A 12,223-nucleotide genomic window follows, 5' to 3' on the forward strand; every position below is an offset into this window, starting at 1 on the left:
CGAGCTGTGGTGTGAAAACTGCTTCGCTCTCCATAAAAAATCACATATGTTCATTGCTTGCTTCCTGCTGACCTGGCAGCAAGACAAACGTTCGCTGTGGAATTTCTTGCTCACATGGAAGCGGACAATGAACGGCCATAGGATATTCTGTGAACATACGAATCCCATTTCCATCTCCAAGGACGTATCATTACGCAGAATTGCAGAATTCGGGCAACGGAAAATACTTAGCGCACCTCTTCGTTCTGCAAAGGTGAATGTGTGGCACGTATCGACTGAATCGTTAATAAAAGTTTCCCTACAGCCTGGTCGTCCGTCACGTGACCTTAATCCGTGTGACTTCAGGCTGTTGGGTTATCTGAAAGATGTTGTGTTCAACGGTCTAACTACGACCGTAGCTGAACTGAAGGCACTCACTGCGCAACGCATTTAAGAATCTGACCTGATCCCGAGACACACTGATCTGTTGTCGAACAGGCTCTTTCCCGATTTCTACTTTCTGCAGGAAACGATGGATAGCATATTGAACACGTCTTACGCCAATCTCACGACAACGAGAAACGTATATCATTTGACTTTTTATGCAGTTATTGGCTCGAGAACAATTAAAAATACCTAAAATATTCCGTGGGAACAGCGCCGGTTTGGTTCGAAAGGTCGATGTTTTAGGATTCCACAGAGAATGCCGTCTGAAAAATCTCAGATACATGTGCACCTGCCCTTGTGTGTTTCTTTTGTAGAATAAACACAATAATTTACTTGCTGTACTGCACGTCTCCACTACCGTTAAACTTATAGAATTTGTCGAGGAAAATTAATTGAGCATGTTTGAAAGTATAGCATAAAACTAATCGCAAATATACAAACACAATGCCGAGCCAACAGATCGAAAGCACAACTTACAAATCGACAACTTAACCAGCTGGTATGTTTGTCATTTAGTATAGTTAAAGATGTGAAAGAAGTAGAAAAACAGAAGAGCAAAAATTACCTGCAGTGTTACCTAAGTAGTGTGTTCAAACTTGAGATGCCTTCCTACTGTTTTACCTTGCTACAGGACCTAGGAAACGAAAACTCCATCAACTGAGAACTTCGTAACGGACTCAGCACGTGGATTTTTATCAAAAGTTCATGAAGCGTGCCAGGTAGAATGTTGCATCACCCTTAGTATGTCGGTTTCTCAGATACAGCGATGTGGAGGTAAACATGCCACTAGCAACAACGTAGATAATAAAGCGGACGTCTAAACTTCTATACACGCAAATATCCTCCGTGTCTTTATGAACAATGACTTGGTCTGTGTATACAACGTAATATCAAGGGCGCAAATCCACCATAATGCGTACGTGACAGGAGAGGACACGCTGAGCACACCATGATGAAACACTGTGGCTCACTTAACAGCTCGTTCTCAGGGAACGTCATGATGAAATCCTCTAGTTCGTTTAGCACACAAGTTTCGTACAACTCCTATAAGAGAAGACGCTATCTCTGGTAGTCAGTCATCACTGCCGTCGTCCGCGAGAAACAAGAAGCAGAAGTATGGACACCGCATGTCCACTGTCTCGTGAGGAATGTCAGAAGATTGTCGAGGCCCATTTCCAAACGGACACCGTGAGGATGAGAGAATTTTCGTTGACGTCGCGAAGTAACGATATACAGGGCTTCATGGGCGACCATCTACAGCTTCGTGTGTCGGTATCAGTCAAGGGTAAAGACGAGAAGGACAGCACTGAAGACGTGGAGTTCTTCGTGAAGAGCGTACCGATGGAGGAAGGCTACCGACGGACGTTCGCCACGTCTGGTGTGGCCTACAAGAAGGAGGTGCTATTCTACGGTGACTTGTTGCGAAGTTTCCAAAAGCACCTGCGCTGCGCGGCCTACGAGTCGTCTACATTGTTGCGAACGGTCCCGCAGTGCTACTACCTGCGGCCAGATGTGCTAGTGCTCGAGGATCTGGCACCGGCCGGTTTTCGTATGCTGGACCCTTCCGATCCGTTGGACGTCGATCACTGCGAGTGTGTGCTGAAGGCGCTGGCCAGACTTCACGCCGCTTCGCTGATCTTCGAAGAGCGAGAAGGTCGGCGACTGGCCGACGCCTACCCGCTGCTGCTGAAGGAGTCTCTGTTCTTGAAGCAACCCGAGCTGCCGTTCTACCAGTGCCAGAGGGGCTGCGTGGATGGCATGCACGCTGCCGTGGACCTGGTGGCTCGCTACGCGCCGGGCACGCCGCTCAACCGAGATCTGCACCGTCTGCTGAGCCCCACCATGGACACGATCTACGAGCTCGTGCAGCCCACCGACAAGTAAGTTCCCCTCTGGAAGAGCGATCGTTCATCTACGTCTGTCAGTCAGATTTCACTGTTTACGACGATGATTTTACAATGAAATGAACAGCCTTAGCTGCTTACAGGCGTTGACATAAGTCAACGGGGACAGATGAAAATGTGTTCCCCGACCGGGGCTCGAAACCGGGATCTCCTGCTTACATGGCAGACGCTCTATCCATCTGAGCCACCGAGGACACAGAGGATAGCGCAACTGCAGGGATTTATCTCTGGCACGCCTCCCGCGAAACCCACGTTCTCAACGTATTGTCCCGCACTACATTCGTAGGGACCCCGCCCATTATACTCATTACTCGTGGCGCGTTACCGATTCCCGTAAAGAGTTCGGGCACTGTTTGTGCATTCGCACAGAAGAAGAAGATAGTCAAGTGGCCGGTGAGCCTTAACTACATACCGGGTGATCAAAAAGTCAGTATAAATTTGAAAACTTAATCAATCACCGAATAATGTAGATAGAGAGGTAAAAATTGACTCACATGCTTGGAATGACATGGGGTTTTATTAGAACCAAAATGCAGGATGGCGCTCCACCCCATATTGCTAGACGCGTGAAAGATCTCTTGCGCGCGTCGTTTGGTGATGACCGTGTGCTCTGCCGCCACTTTCATCATGCTTGGCCTCCCAGGTCCCCAGACCTCAGTCCGTGCGATTATTGCCTTTGGGGTTACCTGAAGTCGCAAGTGTATTGTGATCGACTGACATCTCTAGGTATGCTGAAAGACAACATCCGACGCCAATGCCTCACCATAACTCCGGACATGCTTTACAGTGCTGTTCACAACATTATTCCTCGACTACAGCTATTGTTGAGGAATGATAGTGGACATATTGAGCATTTCCTGTAAAGATACTGAAGTCTTACTTTGTTATGCTAATTATTACTATTCTGATCATATGACGCGCCATCTGTCGGACATTTTTTGAACTTTTGTATTTTTTGGTTCTAATAAAACCCCATGTCATTCCAGGCATGTGTGTCAATTTGTACCTCTCTATATACATTATTCTGTGATTTATTCAGTTTTCAAATTTATACTGACTTTTTGATCACCCGGTATATACTAAGATGGTATCAGTTCTTTCGGAAGTATATATACGACGATGATGTTGTGGTCTAATATTCTTTGAAAAGGAGACGAACTGCGAAATATCGCAGCGTGTCATCTAGGAGTATAAATTGCTTATTAATTTCTCATCTTTTCGGTTAATTAACACCTTCTTCGCAAACTTTAGTCCGCCGAACTCCAGAAAACCGTTTTTCAAAGTCAGCTAGAATTGAAGAGTCTAGTCAGCCTTAGGCAAAATATAGCAGCACAGATTTAAGCTGTTATCGCACGGGACGAGTTAGCTATGATGATAGGAGCTGTACGAGTTTTCTAAAGTCAATACCTGCTCTTTCATGTTGAGGAGCCATTCTGGCACGTGAAACACAAAAAATTTCTGCAACAATTCGGAAACGTGCGGCGTGAAGCAGAAGCAGTAAGATGGAAGAACGCTCGCTACATCACAAGCAGAACTTAAGAAACGCCATATTGTATTATTTTTTTCGGTTGAATCCTTGGGGTTCTTTTTTCTTTTTTGTTATAAATTACAGCCTATGAATATATGCTGTTTCTAAGCGTCAGAACTTTAGAAGCTCTCTAAAATGATTTGTTGTAGGAAAATGACGGGAAACTTATTATTGGTGGTTACAGAATTCTCATATTTAGTCTTTTTCGTCCTACAACTCGCGTGTTATGAAAGTACGCCGTTTTAAGGCAATGGAACACTGAAGATTCATCAATATCGCGGCGTTCTCGGTAAGATTTATTATAATTAAACGTTAATTAACAACATTTCAGCTGCCTTCAGAAGATCGTAACATAAAATACAAGGCCACTGACTGACGAACTCAGCGTAGTGTAATTGGCAGCGGCCGACCGGTGTGGCAGAGCGGTTCTAGGCGCTTCAGTCCGGAACCACGCGACCGCTACGGTCGCAGGTTCGAATCCTACCTCGGGCATGGATGTGTGTGCTGTCCTTAGATTACTTAGGTTTAAGTAGTTCCAAGTTCTAGGGGGCTGATGTTAAGTCCCATAGTGCTCAGAGCCATTTGAACCATTTAATTGGTAGCGGCGCCAAGTTTGATATAACATGTAGCGGGTACGCATCCCGTTGTACACAGATTTGTTTCCTCACTTTCACGATTTCTAACAGGTTGTGTGACTTTCTTATTAAATTGACAGAAATAGTTTCTACAATACTCAATGTTGTGTAAATATATGTGCTGTCTCTCAGGAGTAAGTCTGTCCTATTTTGTGAATTTTTCATAGCTGATGTCCTTTCTGCCTGAACGTGAAACTTTCTTTTTTGTCATAACATGTTCACGGATACTGAAGTTTTTCTTTAAATGTACTAAAGACAGAACAACATGACTGGCATATAGACAAGGGGGGAGATGTGCGTTTCAATAAAGCTAACGTAGGAATCCTATGCGCGTCCATTTCCGTAAACAAACTGTGCGGTTTGCGCAATGCCCCACAATCTCGTAAGTGGTCTACGGTGAACTGTAGACAAATTGAATATCAACCACTGCGTTGGTAAAGTTAAGCGCAAAATCTCGTCTTGTCTACAACTCTACGGTTAAAGTAAAATATGACCGGCCCTACTCCCTATGGTTTACAAGAATAATTTACTTTCTGCGATACATCCATAGAAAAATGGCAGGAAGGAGGAATAGCATCATCTTCCAGTCTTCACGTTGTTCGCAAGGATACACGTATCCTCGAAATGTTCCAAACATAGAAAGTGGTTTTTTTTCGGTTATAAATCTTGCCTTCTAATGGCATTTACCCATGTTTCTAAAAGTTGAGGTTTTGAAAAAGGAAACTTGCAATTAAATGCACGTTTTTTATTTTATCAGTTCGTAGACACATTTGTCGGGCAAGTGTATTAACATATAAAACATCGAAAACTTATCCACATATCTATCAAATATACTATCGATTCCTTTCTCGAATTTATTTCTACAATTAAACGCTGCGCAACGCTTCACCAGCTCTCTTCGCGTAAAATGGAATGTGTAGACAGTACAGTTACAACTAACAAATACCGTATATATATATCCCCCGATAACTACATAATATTGAATTTGTATCCATCAAAGGCATAATACACTTCTACTTAACACACCGTTGCAACCAGAATTGCGACCAACTCAGGATTCAAAATAACCCACGACTGCAGCGCCTCGGATAGTCAAGTTCTTTTTGTAACATCTTTGGGTTTGCGAACGAAGTAAAGCCGACAACTGCCACTGGAGAGCCCTGAGAGTGCGAATCACGTTAACCAGCCCGTCCCTTGTGCCGACGGCGCTGTGTCTTATGAGATCGAATTTTCCATTCGTGTTCACGTCAACGTTAGATGTCTCGACCCGTGTGAGAATGGCTTTAAAAGTAATTATCACACGATCTAAGGCTTAATCTGTTTGCCTTATTTGTACATATTGGATTTACTGTTACCGCCATTTAACAGATTAAAAATGATCCTATTCCCTAGTCGTAAACCTGTGGGGATAAGTAAGTGTCACACAGAACATGTCCCGTTACCAATGACGCTATTGATTACCTAATTGCCGAAGATATACTTTGCAGATTTATCTTTGGTTCTAGTGTATAATTGTTGACAACCTAAAACACGGCTGGGCACCGCGTAGCAGGTAAGAAACGCGTATCTAATTCTGCTCACAGATTTAGTCCACTCATTTTTCAAACGTTTTAATACATTTTTAATTTCATTATCACAAATAAAAAACGTGCATAAATTAATGAGGAAAGAACACACATATTTCAACTAATCTTACACAGAAGTCTGAAGTTCGATGAAGGTGTACTACATCCGATAAAGAAACGAACACTTTTTTTACATCATGCAATATTTTTTAAAAATATGTTTGTATTAATATCTTCATGTCCACTTTGCTTCAGTAAGGCAATCATAAGTAATGCTTTTCCTAAGTTATGAGTTCATTAGATTCGTTACTGAAAAAACGCTTTCACATACATATTTCGTTCTGAATGTAGTACACACTCGAGTAGCTGTTTTAAACAACTGTGACAACTGATTACGAAGCTCATCCTTATAGAAGATACCCAAATTTTCTGCAATGCAAAACCTCTCCCTCTCCATACGATAGCCATAAAGATCTACGAGCTGCAACAGTATTTCAGGAGATGTGTTTCCAACGCCCACTGCAAAGTAGTTACAGAAGATTAAAATCAAGTTCAAACTGGCTGATGCCATTAACTTCACTGTCATAAGTTTCTCTCAGAGCCTGTAGCACAGCAACAAATGCATCGAAATGTTGGTTAAGTGTCTCCTTTACCAGATTTTTTTCCATTTCCAATTACTCTAATGTTTGGCAAGTACGTAAACGAATATCGTGAAAGTTGCTTTTCCTTTAGCACAAGTTTGCAAGGGAAAAATGAACCAATTATGGAAGTACTTGATATCATTTTAGTTTCAAGAAGAAAGTAATGTTGTGTGTGCTTGGTTGGCTCAGTTCAGTTAGAAATGCTACGTAGATCCAATACCTACCGACAGGCGTCAAACTCTTGTATTATCTTTCTTATGTCCATGAAGAGCGTCATGTATTTACATTCCACGCAGATATAATGTTAAACAACACCTCTAATCAACCAGTGTTCTTCAGAAAAATAAGGCACACCAAGTACTTCAAGGAAAGTTAAGTAACCTACCGATGCCCCAAACCGTGCAATCTGAGTACATTATTCGTGATTTGCAATTGCACGTTTTTCAAGTAGATCATCGTGACATAGGACATTTCTTGTATTTTTTGCTTTATACCAACTACTTTCAACTCTTTCGTCGCAAAAGCTATTCAAGACTTGTGACCAATCATTGCAGCAACCCCATCGGTACCGCTCGACGGAAGTTTTTTCCAACAAAAGCCGTAGTCTATAGTTGGGTCATACATTGTAATCAAACCAGACAGTTCCCCATCACGTTGAATTCAGAATCGACAGCTCTCAGAAATTTCAGAATAAAATTCAGTGACAGATGTATATATATTTTTATTTCGGTTTATCAGTTTCAACAGATTAATCTGTCATCTTCAGAAGCCTACAGAACTAGCGATATTATAAATAACTATACTCTGGCCATACATTTATGAAAAGTATGAGAAGTGTATTACAGAAAAATTAGTATTGTTTTAGCAGATGTCAGTATCGTCTTCACAGAAGTATAATCTCATGACATGTCCAAATATGTACTTATTGCATTCGATTATTATAAACGCAGACAGACAGATAGATAGGAAATTTATAGTAAATAAATTAGTCTTATGTACATAGTCAAGCTGTTGTGCTAGCAACATGGAATATATATAAAAGCATATAAAAAGTATAACTAACGTGTACAAAGAATTTACGCACAATGTATTTGAAAAACTTGGCACATATTCCTAATATCTACAAGGAATAGGCTAATTGTCACGTTTTGTAACAGACGCTATATGATCAAAATAGTGTCTGTTTCTCAATGCACTCTAATCATTCAACAAATCTTTTGAATTTGGGTGAGAGCATTTGTATCCTTTTATATACATTCCTTGCTGCTATCGCATCTACTATGTACACAAATTTGATTCATTTACCGTAAATTATCAATCTGTCAATCTGTGTTTTTAAAGAACACGTACAATTTGTACATCTTTGGTCATTTCATGGCATTATACTTCTGTGAAGCAACTCCATCGCTTCGCTAAACCAATACCACATAAGTTCTTGTGATACACTTATTATGCTTTAGGGGTCTACATAAATGTATGGGCAATGTCTAACGAGCTATAATATCCCTAATTCTGTAGGCTCCTGAGAATCACAGATTAATGTATTGAGATCGATAAAGTAAAAAAAAAAAAAAACTGTCCAACTGACGACTGGATTTCATTCTGAAAAATGTACTACTGTTGCTCAGAATATAAAAGCCATAAATAAGATAATGACTCTCAGAAACTCGTTACACCACTGCTTTCGCACAAAACCAAAGATAAAAAAATACCCATGTTCCTGTCTTTCAACTATGCTTCGGCGTCGGGCTTCCATATCGTTCACCATTTATTAAGTATGTCAGCAAACCGATCTCACTGAAAGAGAAAGTATGATTTACTGTGAAGAATCCCAAAAGAGGAATTTCCACTGAGCATACAATTGTTGCGGCAGCCACAAGGCAGCATTTCATAAATTCTTCGTCGCTGAAGGGGCACACTACTTTCGATGTTTTGAGAGCTACCTGATAACTCATTTTCGTTGCAGCACCATCATTCATCGCAAGATTTTCTTCCTTTAATTGCTTTAAGTGAGGAAGTTAAGACAAGGACGGACATACATAATGTGAAATCAGTGATAGTAATAATTTCAAAATTGGCATATATGAATGCTACATGAATACTTACCTCATTCTCTCTATTCTATCTTATCTCGAGAAATTTGGCTTTCCTTTCTTCAGTATACAAATTGATGGGTAGATCCTTATGAAGCAGATGGAAATGTTGTTGCATGCCATCCTTGTTCGAGGTCTGTATTTTGTATTACACCACAGACGAGGGCCACTTTGCTTTTCAATATAAAATAATTTTCTTCCTAATGTGGGTTAAGGCGTAAGGATTCGTTAAATTTCCGTTTTGAGCATCTTAACTACTCCACGGCTATTTTCTTCTCACTAGTGCTGACTTGTTACTAGAAACGAGAGCTCAGCATAGACAATTTTACACACAAAGTAAACAAGCGGCGTTAGCGCAAGCGTGTGTGTCTGAAAAGAGCGGCGCTAGAAGTGTTCGGGTGTTGGATGGGGAGGGGAAACTAGGGCTGTTGGAGTTCCGGTAAGAGGGAGGGGGGAGGGGGGGAGAGAAGAAGGAGGAGGTACGGTAGGTACTGCGGGCATATGAGAGCGCATTTGCCTAACCCTGACCTAAATGATACTTTCACTTCGTACTTCAACATATCATAAGAGTTTCATTAACATGACACTACATGTAGATCGAATAATGAATTGATGTTCTTCACGCCATGCAATGTAAAAAGAATTCCCAAGGATGATAATGGTGTTTCACCTATTAACATTAAACTCGGTACAAATTTTCATGGTATAAATTGCAATGTTGTAGTAATGTGCTAGAGATGAAATGTGTATTTAATTAGTTAGAAATAGAGATGTATTACTTGCATTAAATTTCATTAAGGAAAGAATACAAAGTTCCTTGAACAGGTTTCCACATGATGTTCTTAAATTTACACCACAAATGATCCTTATCACATGCTTTTGCACCCTAAAAACTTTTGTCCGGTTCGATGAGTTGACCTAGAATACGATCCCTTATGACATAATAGAAGGAAAGTAAGCAAAGTATGTAAGTTTCTTTTATATTTATAACTCCTACATCTGGCATCATTCTTACTGCAGATACAAACTTGTTTATGGGTTCAAACAGTTCAGTGGTATGTCCTTCCCAACTGAATTTATTATCTAGTTGTAATCGCAGAAATTGAACACTGTCAACCTCTTCGATCTCCATGACTTCATATGTTGTACACGTAGTGGAAGGAAATTTCTTACAGGTTCTGAACTGCATATAATTAGTCTTCTCAAAGTTTAATGACAGTGAATTAGCTTTAAACCACTTATTAATGTCAGTGAAAACTTGATAAGCAGCTATTTCTAAATTTGTACTTGACTTGCTACTTGCCAGCCCGTGTGGCCGAGCGGTTCTAGGCGCTTCACTCTGATACCACGCGACAGCTATGGTCGCAGGTTCGAATCCTGCCTCGGGCATGGATGTGTGTGATGTCCTTAGGTTTAAATAGTTCTTAGTTCTAGGGGACTGATGACCTGAGATGTTAAGTCCCATAGTGCTCAGAGCCATTTGAACCATTTTTTGAACTTGATACGTATTGCAATGTTTGCATTATCTGCAAACAAAACAGACTTAGCATCTGGAAATGTAACAGATGAGAGGTCACTAATCTATGCAAGAGAAAGCAATGGACCCAAGATGGTACCTTGAGGAACACCACATGTAATTAATTCCCAGCCAGATGAAGACTGACTGCTCACTGCACAGGTATTTCGCAATGACATCCTTTGTTTCCTGTTAGATAGATAAGACTCAAACCATTTCGCAGCATTGCCGGTGACACCATAATTTTCTAATTTACTTAAGAGATTGCTGGGGTTCACACAGTCAAAGGCTTTTGACAGGTCACAGAAAATGCCAGTAGATTCTCATTTATTACCTAATGAGTTATGTACGTTCTCACCGTTGGTGCAAATAGCTTTCATAATGAATGAGATTTTCACTCTGCAGTGGAGTGTGCGCTGACATGAAACTTCCTGGCAGATTAAAACTGTGTGCCGGACCGAGACTCGAACTCGGGACCTTTGCCTTTCGCGGGCAAGTGCTCTACCAACTGAGCTACCCAAGCACGACTCACGCCCCGTCCTCACAGCTTCACTTCCACCAGTACCTCGTCTTTTACCTTCCAAACTTTACAGGAGCTCTCCTGCGAACCTTGCAGAACTAGCACTGCTGAAAGAAAGGATATTGCGGATACACGGCTTAGCCACAGCCTGGGGGATGTTCCCAGAATGAGATTTTCCCTCTGCTGCGGAATGTGCGCTGATATGAAACTTCCTGGCAGATTAAAACTGTGTGCCGGACCGAGACTCGAACTCGGGACCTTTGCCTTTCGTGGGCAAGTGCTCTACCAACTGAGCTACCCAAGCACGACTCACGCCCCGTCCTCACAGCTTCACTTCCACCAGTACCTCGTCTCCCAACTTCCAAACTTTACAGAGGCTCTCCTGCGAACCTTGCAGAACTAGCACTCCTGAAAGAAAAGATGTTAGCTTTCATCATATCAGAACCCTTATGAAATCCACACTGTGACTTGGACAATATATTATTTGCAGTCAGATTCTTAAGGATTCACTTGAACACAATCTTTTCAAATATTTTTGAGAAAGCCAGCAAAAGTGAAATGGTCTATAGTTTGACGTTTCCTCTTTATCCCCTTTCTTGGAAAGAGGCTTAACTTCAACATATTTTAGTCAGTCTGTAAATGTTCCACAGATAAGAGATTGACTACACAACTTAAGATAGATCTCAGCTCACATGAGCACTCTTTGATTAACTTCGTTGATATGTTATCATACGTACTGGAATACTTAGATTTTAAGAATTTGGTGATGGATGCTACTTATTTGGGTGACGTGAGTGTCATTTCCATTTTACTGAAGTTATTTTTAAAGGCTGGTCTCAGAAACTTCATTGCCTTTTTACCAAAGACTCATTTATTTTTGGAGCTATCTGTTCCTCTTACTTTTTGGCCCCACCATTCTCTGTTTTCACTACACCTCATACAGTTTTTATTTTGTTGCTTGATGTAATTATCTTTTTCTTATAATAAAGCTGCTTCGATTTCTGGATTACTAGCTACAATATGTTGCTGTATTCTTTGTAATGCATTATAATTCTAACATCATAGCTGTTCCTAGTGAATCTGTATGTGTTCCTAACTTGAACTACTGGCATTAACTTCGAAGCATAACTGATGGATAGCTCAACAGAAAGACTATCCAATACCCGCAGGTATGCAATAGATCAACCTAAAAATTCAGGTAGTTGCACAAATCCTGACGACATATCTGAAATGCCTTTCTAACCTAGTACAAATCACGAGACAACACATTACGTTTTTAGGAAGGTAAATATACAGGGTGAACCAGAGCTCCACTGGCAGACTTTCAGTGCTCGTAGTATGAACCAAAACAAGAAAAACGTTTGTAGTTAACATACCACAGAACAGACCAAACTT

At 41.0% G+C, this 12,223-nt stretch overlaps 1 protein-coding gene and 1 non-coding gene across 2 annotated transcripts in view; one reads left to right on the top strand and one right to left on the bottom strand.

Annotated features, from left to right (window-relative positions):
* Positions 1-1,516: 1,516 nt before the first annotated feature.
* The window catches only part of LOC126455694 (uncharacterized), a 65,177-nt gene continuing 54,470 nt past the window's right edge, over positions 1,517-12,223 (top strand). Inside the window, exon 1 of the mRNA XM_050091461.1 lies at positions 1,517-2,306. Coding sequence (XP_049947418.1) covers positions 1,543-2,306 — 764 coding nt within the window. The 5' untranslated portion in view covers positions 1,517-1,542. The remainder of the gene's footprint in view (positions 2,307-12,223) is intronic.
* Positions 2,451-2,524, bottom strand: Trnat-ugu (transfer RNA threonine (anticodon UGU)). The gene has a single exon. It is a non-coding gene; the product is annotated as a tRNA-Thr (tRNA).

The sequence above is a fragment of the Schistocerca serialis genome, chromosome 2, assembly GCF_023864345.2.
Source record: "Schistocerca serialis cubense isolate TAMUIC-IGC-003099 chromosome 2, iqSchSeri2.2, whole genome shotgun sequence".
NCBI classification, from domain to species: domain Eukaryota; kingdom Metazoa; phylum Arthropoda; class Insecta; order Orthoptera; family Acrididae; genus Schistocerca; species Schistocerca serialis.